Genomic DNA, 27,148 nt, shown 5'->3' on the forward strand with positions numbered 1-27,148 from the left:
TCCTGGTGATTAATTCCAGGGTAAGATACTGGTCTGGTTCAGGCAGAGTTCAAAACATTCCTGCTTATACAATCAGATGCATGAACAGGAAAAGCACCTTTACAAGCAATCATCTCTCTTCAAATAGAAATAATGCATCACAGAAACACACTATTTCCTGCTCACAAAAAGGGCTGATGGATAAATTCAATTATTCACACACAGCAAGGTTCTCAGCTATCCAGACTTTCCTAGCTAGCCTGAGGTAAAAACAAAACCTTAAAATAAGTTTTTTATTCCCACAGAAACAATTTCTTTTTTAAAAACAAAATTTCAAAAGCTTCTGCCATTTGCACTAAATACAATGTGGCAGGGAGCATCCTTACGGCCCCACAGCAAAACTAGAACTGCCCCAGAGCGTTTTCCTCAGGATATGCAGCAATCCTTGTGAGCACTCTGGCCTCACCTTACTCTCTGCTTGTTGGAAGCACAGGCTAGAGGCACTGGAAGAAAACTGGAGTCCAGTTTGGTGCTGTTTTATTTTTGGTCTTGGAGAGTCACTCCTCCTCTTTGCATATCATCCTTTCAAACAAAACAAATAAACAAACCTTTTTCTCTCTTTTTTGGTCATAGGTAGAGACAGAAATCAAGAGTGCTGATCTCCACTTAGAACAGACACCAAGAACAGCTGCACTGTATGAACTTTTAGAAGTTATTGCAGCTTCTGCAAAGTGGCACAGGGATATGCAAAACTAATACAACCAAAAATTAAGTATATGATCAACAGAGAAATTACACAGGCAGGTTTCAAATCTGGGCTTTTTTTCAAAATAGTAACAAATCTATAGGCATCTTCATAAGTGATATCCTACACTATATGCTACCAGCAAACCAAGATAGAATTTCTGGAGACAGATTATTTTGTTTTGGGAGAGATGCCATTTTACATACAGCTGTCTACTTTCTAAATCATCTACCTGCATTGTTTGATTCCACCCACACCCCACCCCTAAAGAGTGTTGTCTTTAAATAACCAACCAAAAGCTCTTGCAGTATCACTGCCTATATATTCTGGAAATATTTTTTTTTTTTCAGGGAGGACTAAGGATTTGGCAGGGAGAGATTGTGTTTGGGGTTTTTATTCCCCTGAAGTTAAGAAAGGGGCTTTGCCCTTCAGCCTTTGGTGGTTATTCAGGTACAGATGCCTACCAAAGTCACACTCGTATTCTGAGAACATGTGCAAGGACAGTATGAGATAATGAAGAGCAAAAGTGAGCTGCAATGTGTGTCCTGGGAGTCCCACAGGTAGTCCAGGTTTCCAGGAGGGAAACCTGGAGGAAGAAGAGAGATCCTGTATGTTCTCTCCCTAAGGACAACTTTAGGGCTCTAACATTGTCTGCATTGCTCTGTTTCAATACTGCATGCTTGCTCAAAAAACCAAAATTCAGCTTCCCCAAAAGACACTGCAGTTCTGCAGGTACTTGTACATAACAGTGACCACATAAAATTTTAATATAATAAAGAAAATACATACAACAATGCTCAGCAATGAGCACAAGCCTTATGGGAACACAGGTCATTTGGAACTGAATCCAGAAGTTTAAATCATTAGGTTTCTGGATGTGGCAAAATTAGCCTGGCCCCATCATGAGACCTAACCTTCCTATAAGGGTCACAAAACAGGAAAGGCTGGGACTAAGAACAACAATAATGGCAAGAAAATAAACTTTATCTGAAACTAATCAGTTACTAATGATTTGAGGAAGATTATGTCAACTCCCCATGTATGGGCTCTTTATCAGAAAGGCCAAAGCACTGCACTGTCAAATAACAGATGTGACTTGCACATTGATCTGCATTTAAGGTGCATGTTCTTCAATTACTGATGTTCCTCAGAGGGACAATGGGAAAGGATTCCCAGCACCACAGGAATATTTACTGAAGGCTCAGTTTATAAACAGTCAGGGTATTCCACTTTCCACAGGATCAAGTGACCTTTCCTAATGAAGATGTAAAGGTCCACTCCTCTACAGTCACCTGAAAGGAGGCTGTAGCAAGGTGGGGGTGGGTTTCTTCTCCCAGGTAAGAACAGACAGGATGAGAGAAAACAGCCTCAACTTGCACCAGGAGAGGTTAAGTTTGGGTACAAGGAAAAATTTCTCCACCAGAAGGATGTCAAGCACTAGACCAGGCTGCCAGGGAAGTGGTTGAATCACCATTCCTGGAGGTATTTTAAAAGACATGAGTATGCGGCACTTAGGACACGGTTTAATGGTGGACTTGACAGTGCTGGGTTAACAGTTGGAGTCACTGATCTTAGAGGCCTTTTCCAACCTAAAGGATTCTATGGTCTATTCAGAGTATTATTTGGTTATATTCAGATATATAGAAACAGCTGTCTGTACTGCAAGAAAAATATAGAATATTCCACAAGATTTTTGTATTGCTTCCTACAAAATTCCAATATGCTGGCTAGATTCCAAGATCCTAGAATTTGGCTCTTGCTTCTCCTTGCTCAGGTGTTACCATTCCTCCTGATGCCAGCCTGACAACATTTCTGGTGTTTTTCATGAGCATTTTCTCAGACCACACTGCTCAGATCCATTTGTGCTGCAAGGCTACAGGCAGCTCCAGTTCAGAGAGAGCTTGCTGGAGGCATGAGCTGTGCAGCAGGAAGCTGTGCTGATTGCTCCTCTATGGAAAAAATGCAAATGCCTCATGTCCATGCACATAGATTTCTTTGAAGCAGTTTGCTTCAATATTTGTGATACAATCAGTTCAGTGTTAATTACACACCAATTGTGAATTGATGCCCAGATCCTTCTAAGAGCTGAATTTCTGCAGCTGGAGAGGCCAACAGACCCTCTGTTACTGGGATTTTGATGAGAAGTGCCCTGAAGTTTTACAAAAACATGGACACACGAGGAATGCCTCTCTGTACTGTCTGCAGGCATTCTCCTTGCATGAAATGAGGCATAGAGGTTTTCACCAGACACACACTTAGCAAAAGTTACAGCAGGTTTTGATCTATCCCCTTCAGCACCCTCAGGCCTCATCCACAGCAGCTGAGACACTCCAGCTAAAGTCTCAGTGAAACCATTGCCATTGATGACATTTCCTCTGACCAGGGAGGTCAGGGATATGTTTTGGCCAAGAACCTTAATGACCCAACAGCACTAAGACAAACCTTTTCCAGCTATTTGTCTGCATTCCTTAGGCATGAGGACATGAAGAAGGGGAAGCACTGAACTATGTAAAGCTGTGAAGGAAAGAGAGGCATTCCACACTACAAAGCTGTTCCAGTTAGAATCTCATTTATATTCTGGGATATAAACATAACTTCTCTCCCATATGTGATGAAGATTCCCATACATAATTTTTCAAGACCAATGCTGCATAAATGTACTTATATCCCAGTCATCCCACAACCTCAGAAAATTTTTAGTGGGTGATATCTTTGACCTCTTTTTAGTATATTACCAATAAATGAATCAAAGCTAACATGTATTTCTCTGCTTCCTGTCCACTTCTTATATCTGCTTTTTTTACATCAAAAAGGGATCTTTGATACTGCTTACAGACATGGTTCACGCATGTAGAAAACCAAAAAATCTGGCTTCAATCACCAGCTGGTGGTTGTAGACTACACTGGAATATGAATAAAGGTAATAAAGGACAGTCAATGGAAAAAAAATCTGAGGAGAACTAAGACTTGTTAACAAACAGCATAGCATGAACTATAAAGGTATATATAGAGAAAAATTAGAAGATGAAGTAGGAGGGTACTGTGCCACCCAGATTCTTGCCAAAGCCAATAGGAGCAAGAGATGTGTTTAAATAGACAAGCCTGTCTCCAAGCTAAAATTCCCAAAAGAAACTAAAAGTTCATTTCTCTGTCTTATTCATGCATACTTTAGAAACCTCTGGAGACTGCTCTGCAAACTGAAACAATAAAACAAAATGTCAAGACAATAAATGGGGCATTGAATCTCTCCCTTCTGCTGGAGGAAGGCCTTTTCTGACTCGAGGGCATACCTTCTTTTCACTTCGCAACAGCAAAGCGTTGCAAAGTAAGCACTGTCTTCAGGATGACTTCAAAGAGTGAGGCAGCACAGCAGTACTTGTCTGGATCTATTACCTTCAAAAATTTCTAGCTGAAATCCACCTTGCCACAGGTATATCTCACTATTCTTTTGTCATCTGTTCTATGATGTCATAACAGGTACGTTGTTAGGGACACTGATAAACAGCAGGAATTAATTTTATTTTTCTATAATTCTGAGGAAATCAATTCCGGTTCCATTTCCGCTCCCAAACTCCAAGAAGCTCCATGCACACTGCAATATATCAGAAGTGAAACACTGAATGCTTTGTTCTCATTTGCAGCATAAGCACTTAACACTAAAGGTAGACCTAGCTTCCCTTTTCTTTGACCGGGAGAAATTCACTGTTACTATTTATCTACACATTTCACTTTGCTTGGAATTTTAATTTCTGAAAATAATGGGTTTTATGCAAAAGTGGTAAAGCAAGTGCCTTGTTAAACTATGGTGAAGCATCAGAGGCAGCTTTGTGGCCAGAAGACTCAAAGCCCCAGCTCCATCTTTGGCACATTGGGCAATTCAAATCATGCAAGTAATTTTATTTTCCTCCACTTTGATTTCTTAACCTACAAAATGGAGATACTGCCTAAAATTATTCCAGGACATTACAATATCCACAGTGTCATTCCTGCTATTATCTCATGTTTGAATAAAACCAAAAAACTTGATATTGCACAATTAGCCAGTTGTGCTGATATGTCCATTCTCCCATAGAAAGCAGTTGCTGGGTTTGTTTCTGTTTTGGGTCTTTAGCCCACTCTGGCCCCTCAGGAAGTTCTCCTAGCATCAAATGAGTTCCAGAAAGTGTTCAGCACAAGCAAAACAGCATATTTTAATCATGTTTCATTGAATCAAAACCTTTTAATTAGCTCTAGTAATAATGGCTCCCTCCAGCTTTGCAAAGCACTTTGGAGAATTGCACTGAAAGTGCTGTATCAGAGCTAGGTATTATTACCAACACAAATATGAGCTAAAGACTTCAAAATACATATAGGCAACACCTTTCTGCCTTCATTGACTTAACCATTGCTTCAAGTCATAGGCTATTCCTCAAGGAAGAATTTCAAGTCATTAAACAATTAGTAACCTTGCAACACCTTTGAAAAATAAATAGTGAAAATTGGACACTCACACAAATTGATTCATCTGGAATACAGCTGTTTCTGGAGCAAAACATAACACTCATTTAACAGTGCAAAGCCACAGAAGCATAGAGGGCACAAAGGACAAAATATTGTTGTATCCATTTAGAGCTAGAGGGAAAGTTTGTGGAGGCAGAAGTACAGTAAAGCAAAATAAAATAAAAGTACTTAAATAGCACCCGATTCTTGATGCCAAACTGGTCAGAAATAGCTCACATTTCCAAATTTGGTAATCTTCCAAGGAGGAGTCAAAAGCAACAAATCTTTGTAGGGGTTGGTAAGGGTAGATGGGAGGGTTTTCCTGGTTTGATTTAGTGGCTAACTTAATCTGTTCTGTTTGTGATTGTTTAACAGTGTTGGTAGGCTGGTCTTGTGTTATCTTTGGATGACACTTTAATGTTGCAGGGCAATCATTATTACATTTTGGTGAGCTCAAGGTGCCTTGAACAACTGCTTAGATCCAAGAGATGCAATAACTCCTCAGGCAGAGAGGCACAAGTGTTCAGCCCAGCACCTGATCCAGATCTCATTTGAAAACCATGGTGTCCAAGAGGATTGTGCCCTAACTCCTTGCTGGACCATTGGCACACATCTTCTCTGGTCAGGGGACAGATACCATGAGCTAAATCACAGAACCAAGCAGGCTCTGGGGAGGTCTCCTGCCCACAGACTGAGCCTTTCCCAGTCTGTCTAGCCCAGGAGAAACTGTTTAGTCAAAATGTTTCAGAGGACTTTAGAGACAAAAACCAGTCTCATATCACACACTTTGCTTTGCCAAAGCCACAGTCCTATTCAAAGGCAGATTCCACTCTGCTTCCAAGGCTGCTGGAAAATGTCATCCTGCTTCTCCAAGCAAGGGTAACACACTATCATACTGGGATATTTTCATCCTTTTACATTAGGTGGAGTAGGAAATACCCTGAGAAGCAGGGTACAGGCTACTTTCCTTCATTGGTCTTTCAAACAACATTGCTGAGAAGACTGACATTCAATCTAAGAGTAAGGAAGGGCACTGTGGGTGGGCATGGCAAATTCCAGCCAGGAGCACAATCCTCACTGTGCAGCAGGAGCAGCTTTTTAAACAAATGGAGCAGAAATCCAGTGTATTAAAGGCATTGATTTCCTTACAACTACAGTCCCAGGTGGCAAAACTGGGCATCACTCAGCCTTACAGGATATAGAATCTGATCTTGTTAAGCATCAGCTAGGGAAAAGAGATACTTGCCCCTGCTTTCAATTCAATTGCTGTTGCACTAAGCACAGTAGAGAAAACAATCAATAGATCAGGTTTCCAGATGGGAAACAAAACCACTGGAAAGGCCTAAGCCCACTTTCACCTTGTTGGGAGTTTTTATCATTACTCATGATCCTCTTCTAAGAAATACAGTATCGTGCTGTTTGCATGCACTCAAATACTTGAGTTACCTCAACAAAATGCAAGTGTGTTAATGCAGTTCGAGGTTTAGACTCCCATTGCCCTTACTGTGAACAACATCCTTTGCAAAACACAAAAAACAGACACATTTTCATGATTCCTTTTTCTGGCTTAAAAAAAAAAAATAAATAAAAAGAAGAAAAAAAGAAACCCACATGGGGTTTCAGTCCCAAATATGCAATTGGCATTTGGCCCACTGTAAAGACATGCCCAAACTGCCTGAGGATGGAGCAGCTGTGGGGCCAGGGGTAGGTCACAAACTGCCTAAACCAAGGAGACTCTGCAGGAGGGACTCCCTCAGGACAGAGGAGAGCTCTGAGGAAAACATGCAGCCAGTATACTAAATTACCTCCATTCACTCTCATACAAGTTGAAAGCACTTTATGTCCCTTTAATGTTCCTTCTTCCTCCATCTGAGCCAGAAATTGCCTGGTCTCCTGATGAAACTATCTCCCACCATCAGTTTACAAGGAAAGAAGAGTTTCCAGAGTAGCAACAAATCTAATATGATATTGAAAGAAACTTTTGATAAATAAAATAAAGCACTGACATGAAAGATCAGCTAACCCAGCTTGTGATCCAAGCTCTGGAAATGTCTATGTGAAGGTAAAGAAAGAGCAGAAAAAATAGTGAGGGAGGAAAAGAGAGCAGTCCACTTCTCCAGCCTGCATCCCCTCCACAAGAGAGGGTACAGGAGAAAAACTATGGCTGTGGTACCAAACATCTGTAAAAAGATACAGCAAAACCAAAGCTCAGCTAAGGATGTAAACAAATCTCCTGTTACCTGCTTATTCTTCCCCCTTTAGTATTTTATGTATGTAACTTTAAAATATTTGACCAAATGCAGTCCATTTACACAAAAGTGAAATTTGAAAAAGTTGCAGCAAGATTTGCTTCAGAGGACTCAAGTCAATTCAAACAGGCAGCACATATAAAAAACTAGCAGAGTTCCTACAGGATCCAGAGGACTGAGAAAGAAACAGTTATTTGAAAAGCTTTTGCAAAGCAAGAGATATCCAAAACCCAATTTAACCTGAAAACTTTAGAGCTCAGTAAATGTGCAAGAGAGACCTATACACCATTTCCTATTAGGTGGCTGCCAAACAGATTTGTTACACATTTAATAAAGCAGTAAAATAAGGTATTTATGTAGCATGTTTAAGTGTAAGCATATTGGTAGCATTTTGTTTAAATGAAAGTGTAACTTGATAGATGCTACAGTTCCTGGACAATGGGAAATATGAGGAGAAAAAGAAAAGTCAGAAATCCTGCTGCATCACAGAAAAGCAGCATCTTGCACAGGGCTGCTTTAACAGGCCTATAAAACCTGGGTGCTTTGAGCCTCTGACAAGAGTGCCTGGCTGGCAGATGGTGAGTGCTCACGTGCCTCAGAGGGTGCAGCTACTCGGAGGGAGAAGCCTTGAACACCCTTTGATGGGTCACACATCATTGCTATTCCTTCCTTCAGGGCTTCACCCCGTCCTTGGCAAGGGAGCAGGGCTGCAGCTCCTTCCAACATCAACACCTTCTCCTTGCTCACCAGAGGTGTCGGCGCAGAACAAACACGAGTTTCAGCCTTCCCAGCTTCAGAGCTCCCCAAGCCATGTTCTCTGCTCAGGCTCACTGAAACTCTACAAGAAAACTGCCACCACCCTTCAGAGGGCAATTTCAGCCCATCACAACCTCCCCAGGTTCCAAAAGAAATGCAGCAAACTGCAAAGGTATGGGTCATGAAAAACAGCTAAATACAAACATCTGGTTGCTTTTGCTTCTTTAATGTGCAGATCTCAGGGATACGTGGGGAGAGATCAGTTATTATTGTTAAATTGTGCCTTACTATTGAACACATAGGGAAACTGAGGTTCCAGGTAATGGAATGACTTAGAGGACTTCTGAATGAGTGAGCAAAAAAGCAGCAACTGGACAAGAGATTTGATAGGTAGTAACTCTTCACCCAGATTTATTTATTTATTTCCACAGACATTGTACTTAGTTGTTATGAAAAATAAATTATTCTCTTTTGGAAAAAGATCAACATGTTCTTCCTCATGGGTGATTATTCCCAGAGTGGTTAAAAACCAAAGGAAGAAAAGTACAGAAATACCAATGTTACAGAGCAAACCTGTGTTCTTCCAAGTGTGGGAATAGAAGAAAAGCAGGTATTTTTGGGCCAAATTGTTTTAAGAAAGAGGTATTTTTGTTACAACACATAGAAGTATCTTTAATACAAGGAAAACACTGAAACAATATGTTGCTGCCTTTTGCTTGCGCATTCTTAATGTGAAGGTCCCGAGTTCCCTCTAAGAGGAGCATGTGGATGTTTTATTGTTAAACAATTAGGCCAAAGCCACACTAAGGATTTTTGTACTTGGTTCAAACTGACTTTAATGGAAAATGAGCCTCTAATTATCATAAGTGACTTAGAAAATCTCAGCAGGGTTGTATAAAAAGTCAGAGCATTTTTTGTTCTATTTGAATCTAACCTAGTCAAGGCTTTACAGAGAGCTGAGGACTTGCTAATAAAGATCAGAAACTGTGAAGGTAGAAGGGGTCTTTATTCCTCCAGTCACTGGTCAAAATGAAGTTTAGCAATAAATGAAACATCTGCTGTAATAACTTGTGTGTCAAAGCAAATCTGTTTTCATCCCTTTAAAAGGGCTAATTAATCCACATACAGAACGCACTGTTTGAAATATTTGTGAAAAGAAATGGGTAAATTAATATGTTTTGAATAGCCATGATAAATATACTCTACATAAGATGTAAACCTGAGCTGCACACTGATGTACCAGAAAATATATTTGCCTCATGGCAGGGGTTTATAATGAGGGGAGGATGGGGATAGCAGACACAAAATAACTGCCTCCTTGTAACCAGATATAATGGTTATGACTAAGACTCAAAAATCAGACATAAGTAGAGAAAGAATTCATCCTTTTCAAGAAAAAAAAAAAAGTATTAACATCATATCTCTAAATATGGTCCATTATAAATATTTGAGATTACACAGAGAAGAAATGGTATTAAAAGCCTAAATTTTCCTGATAGTCTTACCACCTGATCATACACCTCTTGAAGAAAAATAACTCCACTTAGAGTCCCATTTTAGAGTTTATCTGTTACCAGAATTATCTTCTCTATCTTCTCATGTGCACTGATGTTTCCCTCATCTACCAAAGTCAGATGCAGTCCTTTATTCATTTGTTCCCATTTTGTTCAGAGCTTTTAAAATTCCAAATGAAAGATGCTACTCTGTTGCTATAGCTCATCATCTTTCTGCTACTACCTGAATTCAGCTCCTGCTTTTTATTGACCTTTGCCCTATCCCTAAAAAACCACCAATCTTAGTTTGATTCAGAGGCCCTCATCATTCAGATTTTTTAAATCCACATGATAAAGCCTAGAGATGAAATTAACCTTTTTCCATTAGACCCAGTATAGGAATACTCCATTCAGTCTGTAGAAGTTATGGAGGTAAGTCTTCATTGTGCATTGAAAACAAAAACTTAGATATATATACATATAAAATCTCATTTATGTCAGTGAATCCTGGATCAAAACATCTCTCACTGACTATCCAATATTTAGGGTTATCCCAAGTCTCCACAAAAAAAAAAATTAACATGTACTTGCCCCTAACTCTTTGCCTAACTAGGAGGTGAAAGTTAATAAAAAAATTAAAAAAAAAAAAAGTAGAATCAGAAACAATTTGAAAAGTGGCAGGCAGAACTACAGTGCCAGGTGAGGAAGAGGTGAGCAGACACTGCTGGGATAACTCATGTGGCCCAAAGCAACTGCTCTGTGTGGTCTCCACCCCAGCTGACCTTCCCACTACATGTTTGTCTGGGCTGGACAGGCAGATGTGCTTGCCAGCCTGCCCTGCTGCAAAGCACATGGGAAAGGGAAAAGGAAGTTTTTAGTCCAAGACAAAGCACTTGGCTATGCAGGGCTGGATTCCTGCTGTTTTAGCCATTATCCATAGGCTCATGAATATACATTACATATTTGAATTTATCACATGAGTACACCATTTACCTTAATTATCCTGCTTCCAGAGCACACCTCCAGGCCCAGGGGCTCAGCTGCACTTCTGCAGAGCAAAACATTCTACTGTGTCTCCAGATTTAAGAATAAGCCAGATTCTTTCCTCTATCACATCAGTCTACCCGCAGTAGTTCTGGATCAACACTAGTATGCCAAAAATCAGTTTCATCACATGCTCTCTGTACATAATAATGGTCTCTACTACAAAACATGATAATGGATTGAATGTGAACCATTAACCTTCAAAAGAGAAGCTGGCTTCACTCAGAGCAGCAAGAAACTTCTCCCATCTTTTTCACAGACTGTGCTTTTAAGCTAGGTATTCTCTCCTGTCATTTTTCAGTTGCCAGAAATGTCACAATATACAATGATCTACATAACTGAAAAGATAAGACACACAGGTCCCCTCAGCCAGATATCCCAGAGTGTTCCCCCCTCCAGATGCAATCTCTTGGAGGTGAATAGGCAGACAGTGTACTTGTCTCAACTTTACATTCCACTGTTATTCTCTCTGGAGCATGTGCCTGTCACTGCAAACTCCATGGCTCTCTCACTGCTTTGTCAGGGAGCCTTAGCTGAACTTTCACCAACTTCTCTGCTGGTTTCTCCAGCTAACAGTAACTGTCTCACAGGGAGACAATTCAATGGCAAACATTGCCGGAATTAAAGCTGAAATCACAATTAAATCTTATGTGATACTCTTTAACAGCACAAAGCAGTGTGATACCTCTCTTGGCATTCCACTAAATACAAATGTCAATATCAGAACAGACAAACAAAGGAACATGTCACCAGCAGCTCAAGTAGCTGCTATCATGGATTGTCTGTGACAGACAAGAAGCCTCAATGCTCACAAGTGGATGAAGAATTTGTCGCCATTTATCCCCTTTCTAGGGCTTAACAAATCCCAAGCCACAGTGGAAGTGGCATCAACAAAAGTAGGTCTCACATCCATCTACAGCTTGGAAGCAGCGGCACAAGCAGAGATTATGGCACACAGAGTTCATTACAGCCCAGCTGCTGGACTTGGAGTGCTTTCAGAGGGAAGCTAAGGGCTAAAAGGAGAAAGAAGAAAAGCAGAACACTAAGAGAAAAGATAACATTTCCCTGGGAGCTAACAGACAACCTTCCCCAAAGCACAAGGATTTAGATGAAGCCTTACTTACAGGTAAAATGGCAAGAGTCTGGGAGCCCTTGCCTCTCCTGAATTTATTTTTTCTAGAGAGTTACCTGTGTTATCCAAGTTATGCAGCCACAGGAAAAGCAGAGCAGGGAAATGAAGATTATCCCCAGCTCACCTTGGCACTAGATGAGAAGGTAGCTCTGCCGCCTGGCAACATCCCCCTTTGCTTCCCAGGCCCGAGGACACCTCTGGAGAGAAAGAGCCGTTCCTCTGCCAGCTGCTCTGCAACTACAGCAGCCAGGACAGTGCTGCTTCAGAGGCTAATAACTACTGGGCCAATCAGCAGCAAACACCTCTGCACCAATCCTTAGCACTGGGAAGGAAAGAGCAGAGGCACAGCACATGTGGGAGCAGGGAGGGAGGCTTGCAGGATACCCTGAGGTTGAGTAATGACAAAGCCAGGCAATCAGGATTGTGCCATTAAAACTTGCAAGTACCCCCAGTGTCCCAAGGGCTTTCAAACAAGACAGGCAACAAGAAGGAGGAAGCATGAACTCTCTGTGCTTGTCCTTGTTTTTCCCTTTAGTGTAATTAAATGATTCCAGATATTTACTCATTTCCACAGGAGAAATGGTGATGGATACATCCATAAAACAACAACAGAAATATGCACACTAACCTAAAGCTCTGTGAATTGTATTGATGAGAACTGAATGCTATGTTATGGTTTTGGAGATTGTTAAGTAAGTAAGCTTCACAAACAGCCTTCAGGGAGGTGCAGATGATTTTATGACTCTTCCTTATGATTCCTTTTTTCCCTTTCCTATCCTGATCTCAACTTCCTTTCAAGTCAGTCATTTCTTATACAGTTTGAGTGGCACAGGTGATGTTCTGCTCAAAGATTAAGTTAACAATATAGCAGGAATATAGCAGGCAGTAAAAACACAAGCTGTGGTGTGGAACTGCAGCCTGATTTGCAACTTCACAGTGGAAATAATCAGAGCTTTCAGATTATTTGATAAGGTTTTGCACTTTCCTCATTTGCCATATCTTCAAAACAATATTCCTGGCTCATAAAGCTCATTTGAACAACACTGGATAACAGGATTTTGTAGGCCTGGAGCCAGGATTAAGATACAAGGCAAACTGGAAACTTCAACGATTACAATCCCAGTAGCCCAAATGAGAAGCACTTTCACACACAGTGAGCCAATCAATATGTCCCATTTCTTTGTGCCCACATAGAAAGAAACATGACTTTAGGCCCTTTCCCGTGACTTCAAGTGATAGGAGTTTTCATCAGGACAAAGGATCAAAATCATTAGAACTCCTCATTAATTTCACCCCATATTGCAAAAACTATTTGTACTCCCTCAAGTTGAAAGGAAAAATGTCAAGAGACAGATTCATCTCCTAACTTGAAGGACTTCCCAGAACAATGAGCAGAGTCAGTGTCTGAAACATCTGCTCCCTGCTGAAGAAGGGTTGCAAGATCTTCCAGGCCAGCCCTCCCAAAATTTTTGGTCTCTGCCCTAGTACTTGGAACAGCAGGCTGAGCAGAGTGCTCTGCTCAGTGCTAGTCAGTTAGCATCCATCCCCTGTGATTGTGACTGGGTGTCCCATGAAGACTACTAATCTTTTTCCTAAGGGGAAAAATGCAAACCAGTAATTCAGTGTGACAACTTCATCAAAATGATAAAATGAATTATGGCTTTAAAACTTTATGCAGTGACTGTTTTTATTAACTTGGGAGTTAGAGAATAATGTTAAAAGTTTCAACTCAAAGACCTGGTTTCCTGTGCTGGCACCAGTCCTAACACTAAATGTTAACACATTAAGCATTCTTACATCTTCATTTTAAAGAGCAATTAGGAGACAGATACACTCACACTGGAATAACATCCCGTTCCTGTGTGTGTGAACACACACAGGGTGCACTTCCAACAGAAACCCACTATGCTTTCCCTGAGTCCTTCAGGACTTCTCCCCTTGCACAAGTTCATTGAATTCTCAACTGCACTGCAGCAGCTGACAGCTCTGCAGCCCACAGACACAGCTCCACCAAACATGTCTTCAAAGAAGGGATGAAGGTGGCATTGAAAGTGAACACCTACTCCTGTCCTGTGTTCCTCAATCTCCCAAGCACATCTCCAAGGTCAGAAGCTCTCAGCAGAATGTTGCAAAGCACTGGCTGTAGGAATTAGACCATTCATTTTCCCAAACAGCTTTAACTACATGAGAATACACTCCAAGTTACATTGCTCTAAACATGTTCACTGTGGATTAAGCTAAGGCAGGCCAGACTTGGCTGGCTGAGAACACAAAGCTCCAGACCTCAGCTGATGAGTAAGAACTCTTACTGTAACTCACTGCAGTCACCTCTAGACCAGAATGGTCTCCAGTTCTCTGCAACTGAACTATCCTAACTGCAAACTGATTATCAGCAACAGCCCCAAATAGGAGCACACAATCCCCACACAAGAAGGTGGGTTGGCCGTGAAGTGTTAATGCAGTAGCTATCCCTCTCCCTACAGTTTGAAGTAGTGTTGACTTCAGAAAGTTCAACTGCTAATGGAGAACTCATCTTTTAGGCTCAGTCCTCAGTGAATAAAAAGTTTCTGGTAAAATCTGACAGCTGTTCAAAGCCTACAAGAATTAAAAGAGCATTTAAATCTGAAACTCCATAAGCAAGCATCCCCATTGCTCAAATCAGTCTTAAAATCTTCTGCACAATGCAACAACAAGGGCCAGGAAAAAGGCAACTACAGAGGGAGGGGAATCTCCACCATGGCCCCTCTCTAGCAGGGCAGAGCTCTAGAGCAGCAAAGGAGACCACAATTTATGGAATCTGGCCAGGATTTATGGAATCTGCACAGGACCTCATAAGTAGGCAGGACTTCTCCTCCATGACACTTAAACTGACACAGCTCACCAGCATGAGGCATTTCTACATGAGAAAAATCCCAACAAACAGGAAAAGATTTTGCAGTCGAATAAGGGATAAAAATGATGAGTACTAACTCTCAAATGATGGATGTACACCCAAAAAACATCCAAAACTCTTCCCAAAAGGGGGAATTTCAGGTCTTGTAGGGTGTGACTCTCCAAAGCTTGGCAAAGCCACTTATAACCTCACCAAAGTTCAATTTGACTAAAAATGTTTACAAGCACGAAAACTAGGCCAAATTGAGAATGTAAATATTTGGATTCAGTTCCCCAAACTTGTCTCTGTCTGCACTGCCAACTAAATCCCAACTGCAGACCAAAAAATCTGAAAAGCAACAGTTGCACACATTTTACAGCACACAGACAAAACTAACACACATGGCACTCAGCAACAGGAAAAAAAAAAAAAAAAAAAGAAGGAAAAACCCCCAATTCATAATCTAAACTAAACTTACTCTAAACAAGACATCAATGAAGTTTGGACCAAAAATCAACTCTACTATCATTTCATACATTTTGAAAGTCTGATCAGTCCAGATGTTGGTCCTCTGCCCTGCAGGAGCCTGGGTAACATTAAACATAGCTAGATTACTCAAGAGCTCATAGACAACATGATGTTTGTAGCACACAGTGGTAACTTTGACCTAAACCACATTCTCCTAAGCCATCCAAAGCAAGGACTTCCATTTCTCGGGCAGACAAACTGAGGAAAGACTTCTCTGGAATCACAGTAATTTATTTGGCAACCTCAGTCCCATATTCAGAAGTGATTTAGGAGCCCAGATCACCTGGAGTTCTCAAGATCTTTTCTTCCCTAATTTTACCCCTATTCTTTTAGGTATAGATAAGAATGGCAACCATGGATTCATGCAAGGGACTTTTGACCTCCTACAAACACAGATCCCAAGGGATACACCATATTCCCACCCGCTCTTCAAAAGTGTCAAATGCCTTTCAGTCCTACATCTTCACTGCAGATACTCACTGGAGGAAATCAGAGAGCTGAGGGTGTTATTAAGACCAGCATTTTTGTTGTTGTTGTATAAGAATTTGGGCATCCTTACTTCCACTACAGTAGACTAACAAAAAAACCCCATCCTTTCCCTTATCAGTTAAGCAGGAAAAACATGAATCTGGTTATTTTGTTTTACTCAGCTGTGGGAAACTTGGGTTTACTTTCCAGTTAAATGCAAGCTCTTCAGTGTACTTCACAGTGACCTCTTCACAAGGGGCTTGTATCATTTCTTTAAATGCCCCTACACTAAAAATAGTTCTGCTTCCTAAACATGAGTGTTTAGCAGTTCCAGGCGTTTTAAGATCCTGCATACCACTTTAATTTTTTTTTAAACTGGCAACATTTATTTAACCAGCAATTAAAGAAAAGGGGGCCCAGCCACCCCAGTGATTCTTCCCAGAGAGTCTCAGATGTTTATGAAACACAATGAAAACAATAAAGTGGACAAAATCATGCTATTCCATCAAGTCCTTGGCAAGACTTCTCAACCAAGAATAAATTGGCATGGTATGTCACAGTCAACAGATTACACAATGGTTTACAGGGTCACCAATAATAAGGAGTCACACACTCCTTAAAGAGATACACTGTACATGAAGGCACTTGCTTAAAGGGAAAAAGCAATGCTTGATGCTGAGCTTCTTGGAGCACATCCACAGCACAGACCTGCCGCAGGGGTAGGAGAGGATAGAAGGCACCTCTCCCCCAAGCCAGGAAGGGCAGTGACTATGCCACCCAAGCTGGCTGGGGGAGTTCAGCACCCTGAAGGGAGCAGCAGAAAGCCAGGCCAGGCAGGGCTCTCTTATTTCTGCACACAAGAGGAGAACACATGCTACATCCTTCTAGGAGCAGGACAGTCTCCATGCCCCAGGGAAGCCCAGCACCATCATCCCTGTCAACCTTTCCAAAAGCCCCTTTCCTCACTCCATACTCTTGAGAAGACTGATTCCACCCCAGAAGCAAGATTTCAGTTCCATGTCAGTCTTGTCACCCTTAACAGTGCACAGACAGTAGTTAATTTTAAAAGGTGCTTGACTATACTCCTGGGTAACTTAATAAAGACATCGTCGTTGCTATAATTGTGTTGCAGTTTTATTTTAAATAACTGATCTTAAAGAAAGAGGGAAATGAATGGTCAAATCCACAAATCTTACTCTTACATGTCAACTTGGGACAGATTTCCACTATGTCACGTGCATAACCTGATCACCACAATGAAAGTTAAATTTTAGTGCTCCTAAAACATAAATTATTTCCTCAAACCTCATCTTAAGTGCATGATACTCCTACTTTTGCCCTGTTAACTTACCCTTCCACTATATGGAAATTTTCATCCACCAACAATAAATTAATCATGTATAAACAAAACATTCTTAAGTCTTAAAGGCAAATCAGCCTCACTTCAATTCATCCTGTCACCAAAAACCGGACTACAACTAGCAGTTTCGTCCTTCATCTTCCATGGGTTTTGATTGCTCCTATTTTTTGGATCATTTAATATATGCCTGAAGTTAAGTCTGACTAGCTGGCATAAAAATGAAAGGAATCCTATTCCCCAAGTCAGCACAAGGTGTAGAAAACACTACTACTGACATACTCCATGCAGTAATACTATGCACCCAGCTTCATTCAGCTTGACTACTAAATTCGAAGTACATTTGAGTGATAAAACTGGAGTAAACACAAGAAGGCTCTCTCATATGTAACCGCTACTCTTTCATTGCAGTGACCTTAGTAACGCAAACTTTTGGTACCAAGCCAAGAGGAGGACATCTGATTTTCCCACCAAGTGAACTGCGGCACAACTCCCTTAGCTCTTCAGCCAAATCTGTCCTGGGATCCTAAAGTCTTCCGCCGGAGTCCAGGTGGCTCCTCTACGCTTTTCAGCACTCACGCAAGCACCGCAGCCGGCCGGACGATGCGAGCGGGCATTGGAAGGGAAGCGCCGCAGCTCCCGTCTCCCCGGCTCAGAGCCCCACGCTGGGCGCGCTGGCTCCCCGGCCGGATCGGAGTCACCCCGCTCCGGCCGAAGCGGTCCCGCGGGCTCTGTCCCTCCGTGGGCTCTGCCCTCGCCACCCCCGCCAAAGGCAGCGTCCCGCGAGGCACGGCGGTGGCACCGGCGCGGGAGCCCCGAGTCCCCGCTCCGCCCGTGCGCAGGGACCCCCGCCCGTGTGCGCTCCCCGGGGCAGGGCAGGGCAGGGTCCCGCAGGGATCGTGGGGCCGGCCCGCACCCGCACGGCCTCCGGCGGCTCCGCTGCCGCGGGGGCTCCGCGCTGCGGGTGCCGCAGCTCCCGGCGAGTCCCTGCCGCCGCCGCGCATCCCCGGCCCGCCCCGCTGGCGGGGAGCTCCCGGCGCGCAGGGACGGCCACCCGGAGCACGAGCAATCGCTTCTCCCCCCGGTCCCGCTCCCCTGCCCGGGTCCCCGCAGGCGACCACCGCCCGGCAGCGCGCCGCCCCGGCCCTTACCGAGGTGCGCAGGGATGCGCTCCCTCCGCCGGCCGCCTGCAGCCCCCGTCCCGCAGCCCGGGCGGTTGTAGCTTTTTTGGAGAAGCTGGGAAGAGGGAAAGAAAGGGGGGAGGGAGGGAGGGGGGTGGGAAGGGACTGAGATCGAGGGAGAGAAAAGTATGCAAAGGCAGGAAGTGGAGACGGCCACGACCAGTGCGGGAGATTAATGGGAACCAGTCACCCGGCAGCCAACAAAGAAACCTGCTCCCCCAGCGCAGCGCAGCGCAGCCCGGCCCGGGCTGCCGAGCCACCGCTCCCGCCGGCCCCGCGGAAGGGTGGGCACCGCCTCCCCCAGCCCCAAACCCGGGTCCCGGACAGGGGGAGGGAGGGGAGCAGCTGGGCAGGGCCGGCTGGTCCGCGGGGAGATGCGATGGGCACAGGAAAATGAGAGGACCGAGCCCCCCCGACTGACAGCCTTGCCCCTCGCTCTAGCCCGGAGGGGCGATAGCGCTCGGTTTTATTTCAAGCCCCCCGAGCTCTGGGCTCCTCTCGGGCAGCGGCGCTTGCGGGGCAGAGCGGAAGGAAGGAGGAGTGCGGGGGGCGCGCTTCCTGCGCCGGGCGCGGGGCCGATGGCTCCCAGCCGGGAGCTGCGGGCCGGGGAGCACCCGGAGCGCCTTCCGAGCACTCACAGCACCTGTGGAGGCCCGGGGAGGAGCGGCGTGACTCTGAACTATTCGTGCCGGGTGCACGGGTTCCGATGCAGCCCCCGGAGCAGCTCCTGGCAGCAGTGTGGAACGCTCAGCTCCCTGCGCAGCGCAGTCCGATGTGTCCCGCTGGCTGGGCAGGGCTCCCCAGGGCATCGCGTACCTGGGGGGAAGAAAGCCCCTGCATGGCATTGTCTGTGCGGGCCACCTCCCTGGCACACGTGTCCACGGCTTCCGATGGTTTGGCAGATGAGAAACCAACCCAAAACTGTTGATATAAAATAATACAGAAGAGGCAGGATGCTAGCTCTTAGCAGGACCATGAGTATTGCAAAATACAGAGACTGCTCCTAGATCCTGAAGTGTTATGTAGGCATTGATAAGACAAGTCAGTTCACAACAGATTAACCACATGATACTAGGTACAGAAGAAAAATAAAGAGTAGAATGTATTCTGCAATTTGAAATACAAATTCCAGCACTACACATTTCTAGGACTTTTAAGCACTTTCTGACTTTCTTTCCTTTGACTTAAAGGGAAGCAAAATACAATCAGGCAAATGCTTATGAGGTTTCCTACTCAAGGATGCTTTCCTGAGCCCAGAACCAAGTGTTCTGAATAAACTATTCCTGGCTTTTGCCACCTCACCAGTAAAAGGAAATCCATTGTGCTCAGGATAAACTATTCCTGGCTTTTGCCACCTCACCAGCAAAATGAAATACATTGTCTTCAGATATTCTGATCCATCAACCCACACAACAAGGAATCTGGTGGAAATGCCCAGCATTTCACAAACCATCATTATATTTCAAAAGAATGAATGTACAGGAAATAAGGGTAACTCTCATCTGGATTCTGATGTGAATGTGTGTTTCAAAGCAAAAGCTATTTCAGCTGTCAGCCTTCTTGGGACAGATGTATTTACTCAGCTGCAAAGGAGTACTGTGTCATCAAACATCAAAAAATAGTGGGAGTTTAAATTTCAACACAACAGAAATAATTTACCTCCTGAACAACGAGCTACTGCTGCAAGTACCTGTCAGGAAGAAAAAATGATCAGTTTTCTCTGCATGTTATGAAAACGACATAGGAGGGCCTTTCCAAGTCTATTTCACAAGAGCAGCAACATAGCAAACCCACTCACCTCTCCAGGCGACCATTGCTAACAAGGCATGATGCAAGGACGTTCAACTTCCAATTAAGCAGGAAGCAGGCTGTTCTGGCTGCTTCTCCACCACATCAAACACACTAACATTGCTTTTATCAAATATTATTTTTCTCCCCTCCCCACTTTATGTTGCATTCAGTTCCTCAGACCTCAAGCACTCCAGCAGCTTGCCGAAATTTTCTTTTGAGTACAGGAGACCAAACTTAAAATTAAGCTAGATTTGAGCAGTGAATGGGGGCTTTCAATGTCTTCATGAGCAAGCAGCCTGTGAAGGGTTTGTTTACTGCGGGGGCTGGCTGCTGCTCTGCTTAAGCAACTGGGAGATGACAATAAAATGTAAACTAGGAGGGGATTATTTTTCTTGCTTGTCAGAGAGATTACAGCTAGCAAAGCTCTCAACAAGAATGAAGGACTTGAAGGATCGGGGCCTCATGTTAACCTGGGCCATATGGGACTTAAAGAAAGATTTATGCTTATTTTGTTTATGCTTATTTTTCCTTACTACTGTCACCACGGTGCACACGAGGATAGCGAAGGCTCCAAGTGGCTCTGCTCCCACGCAGCCACAGCCACTTCCCGAGCCTCTCCGGTAACTCCGAGCGGTGACCGAAGCCTGGCGCTGCCCTGCTGGGACAGACCCAGCTCCGGGGACAGGGCCGGCTTATTAGGCAGTGCTGCTGCGGGGACAGGGCCGGTTTGCTCGGCAGTGCTGCTGGCGGGGCCCAGCGCTGCGGCTCCCTCACCGCCCGGCCAGCGGGCTGTGCAGCCCGGCCGTGACCCGCACCGCGTCCCTCGGCCGGCCATCGCCCCCTACCGGCACCGGGAGCTCATACCGCGCAACTTTAACCAAAAGCCATCGGGGAGCGCCGCTTCCCTGTAGAGACCAGGGGGCACGGCGGGGCTCCGGCTTTTGTGGGCTCTGCCCCGCTGTCGCACGGCGGCGACATCCAGGGGGCAGCATCCGGGGCCACCTCGCTGACCCTCTCCGGGAAAGCCTGTCCGGGTGCGCCTCTCCTGCGTTACCGCAGGGCAGGGAGTGAGCGTGAGGGACAAACAAAGCGCCCCGAGGCACAAGCAAAGCACCCCGAACCCTCCACGGGGCCACATGCCGGCAGGGCCGCCCCGTGCCCACCGGGCGGGGCAGAAGGCGGGGCCGGGGAGGGCTGAGGGCGGGGCGGCGCGTGCGCAGTGCGGCGGCGGCGCTGGGCGGGATGGCGGTGGCGCGCGAGGTGCTGGAGCGGGCGCGGCGGCGCGCGGCGGGCGCGGCCCCGCGCCCAGGCCCGGTCCTGGTCAGTGCCGTGCGCGCACTCGGGACACACACACACACAGATGCAGACAGAGACCGGGAGATCACGGAGATGCAGCTCCGTACGGGCCGCCCGGTGCCCCCGAGGGCTCTGCGGCTCCGTGCCCTCCGCCCTGTGGCTCTAAGCGACCGGCGGCACGCTGGGTGAGCGGGAATGTCTCTCGTTGCAGGACCAGGACCGGGAACGCCTCAATGCAGCGTTCGCTTCGATTGTGAATTTGATGAGAGGAGTCTCAAAGGAATGCGAGGTGAGGGCCAGCCCCGGAGCCGCCCAAAGGAGAACGCTCGGGATGTGCCTGCCGGAGGCCTTGCTGCCTGTACTGCAGAAATCGGGCTTCAGGTTTGCTCCTGGCATGGCAGGGGCTCGGCAGGGAGCCCGGGGTGCCGGCCGAGATGAGGAGGTTTGGGGCATTGAGCACCATGGCAGGGCACAGCTCAGCAGTGTTGTCCTGTTTCCACCCTGGCTGATAAACACCACTATCTGCATTTTCTATAGACAGTATAAGTAGCCTGGTACAGATTTTAGCAGAAGGTTTCTCCATTTCTTGGTATGGTTAGAGAGACAGTAATGTCAGGTGGCATCACAAAATACATTGTGTCACAAGGTATGGAATGTTTCCAGTGCTCCAAAGTATCTCTGCTGGGAAACGGCCTTGTGACCTAGTGACCTGGTGTTGTTATCAGGGGAACGTGAGCCACTCCTGCTGGCTGATAGATAGCCTGTTCTGGGCGCTGGAAATAAGGGAGAGTTGGAATCTCGAGTGCAGAGATGCTTTGTGTCCTGTGTTTGTTTTGAATTTAGTGTTGCTGTTGTGATTTGATTCCACCAGCAACTAAGTACAATACAGCTCACTCCCTCCCTGCTCCCCTCCCCTGGCAGGATGGGGAGGAGACTCTGGAGAAAACAAAACTCGTGGGTTGAAATAAGAACAGTTTATTCATTGAAACAAAGTAAAATATGATAATACCAATGGTAATGACAGTAATAATTGTGATGAAAAAGGGAGAGGGAAATAAACCCCAGGAAAAACAAGTAGTGCACAATAGAGTTGATCACCACTCACTGACCAGTGCCCAGGCAGCAGTCAGACAACTCTCCCTGTTTATATACATGACATTCTATGGTATGGAATTTCCCTTTGGCTAGCTTGGCTCAGCTGTCACAGCCCTGCTGCCTCCCAGCTTTTTGTGCAGCTCCCCACTGGCAGAGCATGAGAGCAGCCCTTGGCTTAGGGTGAGCACTGCTCAGCAATAACCAAAACACCACTTTGTTATCGACACTGTACTCTGCTAACTCCAAAACACAGCATTCTGCCAACTGCTAGGAGGAAAACTTGCTGTATCCCAGACAAAACCAGGCCAAACTGGATTTGGGAGGGAGCATGGGCTCAGCTCTGTGTGTGCTGAGCAGAAATGGAGAGGTTTGTGTGCAGGTGCTCAGCTCCACTGTGCTCTGGCTGGCAGGTGTCCCTGCTCTGCTGGGTGACAGGGGCAGACTGGAGCCACCCTCTGCCAGCCCCTCCCTGTGAGCACAGCCCTGCAGCCCAGCTCCTGCACTGAACTCTGAGGATTCCATTCAGTTTGTGCCCCTAGGGATCTGTTATCCCAACTCAGCAGGGAGCTCACTGCCTGCAGGGCTAATACAGAGACCAAGTCTGCAATTAAATTAGAGAAAACAGTACTCCAGCACACCAAGCAATTAGCTCTCAAGCAACTCCTTTATAATTTCAAAACACTACATACACAGTAAGCAGTTGATGCTAGAACAACTGGGGCAGAACAGAGTTTTACAGAAGACAAAACAAAGTGTAGTGGGGCTCATCCTTACCAATGACTTGGCAGTGCTAGGTTTGCAGTTGGACTCTATAATGCTACGGGTGTCTTCCAACCTAAATTATTCTTTGGGTCTATCTTCTGCCCTGTTAAGAGTATTAAAATTGGAACAAGCAATGGATGACTTCCACATTTATGCATCAGCCAAGAAGGTACTGCTTCAGTCATCTCTGTAGAGAAGAAGAGTCATAAAAGGGGGGAAATTCAGACCATAAGTTCATGGGTAAATTTTACAAAGTGCAGATAAAAATCCACAGCTGAACACAACGATTTAGGCACTTGAATGCAAGCAATTAAATCTGTAGTTTAAGATGAGATGTTTGGGGTTGCTAAGGGATCAAAATTTACCCATTTCTCACCAAAAGTTGGATTTCATTTCTTTGCTCTGTGCCATCATGTAAAAGAGATGCTCTGCAAAGCATTATGCACCAGGTCAGAGAATCTGATATATTTTGTAGCTTCACAAAAACTGCACTACAAGCAACCAGATCTGTTGATTTGTGCACAAGCTCAAGGAATAAAACACAGCAGTAGATTTGGAAATAAGGATTTCTATTTGCCTTAATTTTGTAACATTTAGTCTTGACAGTCAGGGACAAGAGAAAAACCCGTGAAATAAGAGATATTTTGGATCTTTTTGGCCCCTGTGGTCAAAAAGGTAACCTTGGGAGGAGTTCTGTGCTGACAACAGATGGCAGCAGAACTGTACTCAAGAGTTTAACTTGCCATGTAGAAGATGCCAGCACATCTGCAGTGCAACCAGATGAAGGCTGCTGTGTGCTTAATACACTTCCCAAAACTGCTGTGGAAATGGTACCAGCCTTGAAGACACTTCAGCTTCTTTACTGATTTATTTTTCAATATTAACATATTCTGCTTTTAGAGCACTGCTGCTGCACATGGCCTGCAGAACCCACCTTCACTGACTGGCTTGCAGAGCACCTGGCTTGCATACATGTCCTCTGAAGGACCCATAAACTATGCCTTCTTCCATCAGGGCTTTTCTTGATCAGAGTCCCTGCCCTACATATTGTTGGTATTTAATTCCAATAACATATTGTGTTAGGAACACAAAGTCAGGCCTGCCTGAGAGAGTCCTGCAGCAGAGGCAGGTGGCCTTTGGAGGTACAGGCTTTGTTTTCACCCCCACAGAGAACAAACCAGCCAGTTAGTACACAGCATCAGTATTTGTGTAGTTCTACTTTCAATTGTAAATCTGCAGTGGCTGCAAGTATGGTTTGATACCTCCCACATGATATTTTCTGTTTCCCTTGCTGTCCAGAAGTGCTACAGGTCCATGGCAACCAACAAGTGCAAAGAGAATGAAATCAGACATTTCTGCAAGTACCATGGCAAGTCAGTAGAAAGAAAGATGGATCCCACAGAGGAAGAGGTAAGTAGGTACTTCTGGTTTTGATGAAAGGTGGCATAAAAACACCTGGACTGATCCAAGCCTGTGTTGGGCTGGGGGAAGGCAGAGTCACTTCTTGTGGCACCTATCAGTGTCCTATCCATCCTTCTGTGCACCTAAAGCTTCCCCTTTCTTAGCCAGGATTTGCACTGTGTGCTGGATTATTAGAAAATAATTCTCTTTTTCTTTCCAGGAGACTGAAGGTACTGTAGAACCCAGCCAAGCTCAAGCTTGCCAGCAAAGGGTAAGTGTATAGAATACTTTGGTTTTAAGTGGAGGTATTTGCTAGCATTTCTTTTATCATTTTGAATCCAGCTGGTTACAAATTGTGACAGATCTGGAGACCTTGATGGCACAGCAGATTCACAATCATAATATATGTATAGGCAGTCAAATGGCCATACAGAGACTTGCACAATTAGTTGGAAACCAAATTGTTTCTTGTACTTGGCCCTCCCACAGGCTCTGAAGACTCCTGTTTCTCAAGGAGAAGAAAACTGGTTTTATTTTTCAAAGCTTAACACCTCAGCAAATCAATTTCAGGAACTTCCAAGCCAGAAAAGATGAGAAACATTGAATCTGTACCACACTATTAATTAGTGAGAGCACCTTTGGGTAGGGAACAGGAATTCCCAGGTTTATGTTCAGAACTGTCTAAGTTGGTAAATTTCAGTTTAGTAAGATGTAAATTACAGCACAGTGATTATTTCCACCAATTGAAACATTAGCTGGAATACTTTGAGTATGGCACTTGCTAATTTTTGTACTGACAGAAACATTTTAAGGTTTTGCTTGCACTGCCTTCCATATATTGAGAAAAATCTTAGTATATTTATATAGCAGCTGAAATGTAATTTTTTTACCCAAACGCAAATTAATTTTTTTTTTTTTTGGGAAATCTAAGATAACTAACCAATAACTTTTTGGGTTTTTTCTTAAAGCCCAGAAGACATTCCAAAGATTTCTACATTGAAGTTTCTCCTGGCATCTATTCTGTCACAGCAATCTCAGAAGACATGGTGGAACAAACCCACATAGTAGATGTCAGTGCAGGACAAAGTATTGATTTAACTTTTGTCCTGTGATATTTGTTGTTTCCTGGCAATGGCAGGAATAAAACATGAGGCTCTTTTTAATGTGTGTAATGAGCTATAAATATCTTTTTCTTGTTAGCACTTTAACAGTAGCTTCCTCTCTGGGACTCCATTTTTATGGCCTGTATATTTGTTTTCTAGTTAATGCAATTATATGCAGCCCACTTTGTACATTGATTTTTATAAATATTTGTACATTGTGTGCCTTTTAAATCCAATTATGTGACTGTGTAATTCCAGATTCTTCTGCTCTAAACAATTAAAGACACAATCAGTGAAATAAAATATATGATCAAGCCTTTGTGATGACAGCTTCTTTTGTATCACCCTCAGAGAGAACCCCCATGTCACAGTGTTGACCAGAGACCATGATCCATGTGGTGTGAATATGCGTGTGTACATTGGCTTCTGTAAGCTGGCATTGATTTTGGAGCAGCTGGCTCACAAGCCACTCTCCTGTCTGTACTTTTGCTAGTCTGGTAAAGAAATGAAATGCAAATGAAATTCCCTACCTAGAACCCCAACTCAGAAACGTGCTGAAATATGTGTCAGGTGTTCAGTCTAGGCACATGAACTATTGATTCAGGTCCTGTCTCTTTGCAGACTACACTAAACCTCTTTTCTGAGGGCTCTGGGGTAACCTAAATTATCCAATTTACTGCTAAACAACTGCACACTGCAGCTTATGGCCAAGTTCATATGCTTTAAACACGAGCAGTGCCACTTACAAAACTCCCTGGATGCTTAGCTTTGCCAAAGGACCAGATTCCATGTTTAGAATTAGTGATGTGATCTGTCATCTTTCTGTAGCTGATACTATTTAGGTTTCCATTCATTTTCATCAGAATACAAAAATCAGTGGCTTGAATGCTAATCATTTTGTTGTTTGTATCTACAGTAGCAGGTCCTTTAGCCTCTGGCTACTTTTGCTTGTGCTTTAATCCCAAAAAAATCTTTCAGCTGTCAGGTTGTATTTTTTCTCCCTTCCTCCTAGCTTTCTACAAACAGAAACTGCTTTGATGAATTTCTGTGGCTCACTCCAGAGAGCTGTAGACAAATGGGAGGTTTATTGGATTCTTGGTGTGCATCTGTTCAGGCTTTTAGTGCTCCTACTAGCTCATCTGATCTCTCCAGAGTTGTAAAGTCAAGTCCAAATAGTTAGGAATTTACTGTAGCACTCTGGAATAAAGAATGAGGATGCTCAAGTTTAATGTGGGTGACAGCAGAGTTTCTCACTTATTAAAATTATATAGTCATCCATAAAGATATTCTACTGAGACTGTACCTGAAGCAGAACTTAATTTGTTTAAAAAATATAACACTGATAGAGTAGAAACAGTTTACCTGAAATTTCAGCCCCTGAACTTGATCAGTTGTACATGTACTGAATTCTGGTTGA

General features: G+C 44.3%; 2 protein-coding genes across 8 annotated transcripts in view; one reads left to right on the forward strand and one right to left on the reverse strand.

Annotated features, from left to right (window-relative positions):
* The window catches only part of DENND2B (DENN domain containing 2B), a 153,088-nt gene extending 134,026 nt beyond the window's left edge, over positions 1 to 19,062 (reverse strand). For 3 of the 7 annotated variants that reach the window (XM_064715059.1, XM_064715054.1, XM_064715060.1), the window contains exon 1: positions 18,254 to 18,801. The gene's annotated coding sequence lies outside the window, so the exon portion shown is untranslated. Of the gene's footprint in view, positions 1 to 18,253; positions 18,804 to 18,926 lie in introns of those variants that run through there. The other 4 variants (XM_064715064.1, XM_064715063.1, XM_064715055.1 and 1 more) reach the window with 3 other exon arrangements.
* Positions 19,063 to 21,316: 2,254 nt separating this feature from the next.
* AKIP1 (A-kinase interacting protein 1) lies at positions 21,317 to 26,050 on the forward strand. Its single transcript, XM_064715068.1, has 5 exons — positions 21,317 to 21,394; positions 21,582 to 21,659; positions 24,527 to 24,637; positions 24,849 to 24,899; positions 25,597 to 26,050. Exons 1-5 carry the CDS (start codon positions 21,317 to 21,319, stop codon positions 25,738 to 25,740), a joined length of 462 nt encoding a protein of 153 aa, XP_064571138.1. The 3' UTR covers positions 25,741 to 26,050.
* Positions 26,051 to 27,148: the final 1,098 nt, after the last annotated feature.

This window comes from Zonotrichia leucophrys, chromosome 5 (genome assembly GCF_028769735.1).
Source record: "Zonotrichia leucophrys gambelii isolate GWCS_2022_RI chromosome 5, RI_Zleu_2.0, whole genome shotgun sequence".
NCBI classification, from domain to species: domain Eukaryota; kingdom Metazoa; phylum Chordata; class Aves; order Passeriformes; family Passerellidae; genus Zonotrichia; species Zonotrichia leucophrys.

What these genes read in the sequence shown, in the direction of transcription:
- AKIP1 (XM_064715068.1), top strand. Translation starts at nt 21,317, where the DNA reads ATGGCGGTGGCGCGCGAGGTGCTGGAGCGGGCGCGGCGGCGCGCGGCG. An exon ending in CGCGCCCAGGCCCGGTCCTG is followed by an intron (nt 21,395 to 21,581) that starts GTCAGTGCCGTG and finishes CTCTCGTTGCAG; the next exon opens with GACCAGGACCGGGAACGCCT. An exon ending in GAGTCTCAAAGGAATGCGAG is followed by an intron (nt 21,660 to 24,526) that starts GTGAGGGCCAGC and finishes CTTGCTGTCCAG; the next exon opens with AAGTGCTACAGGTCCATGGC.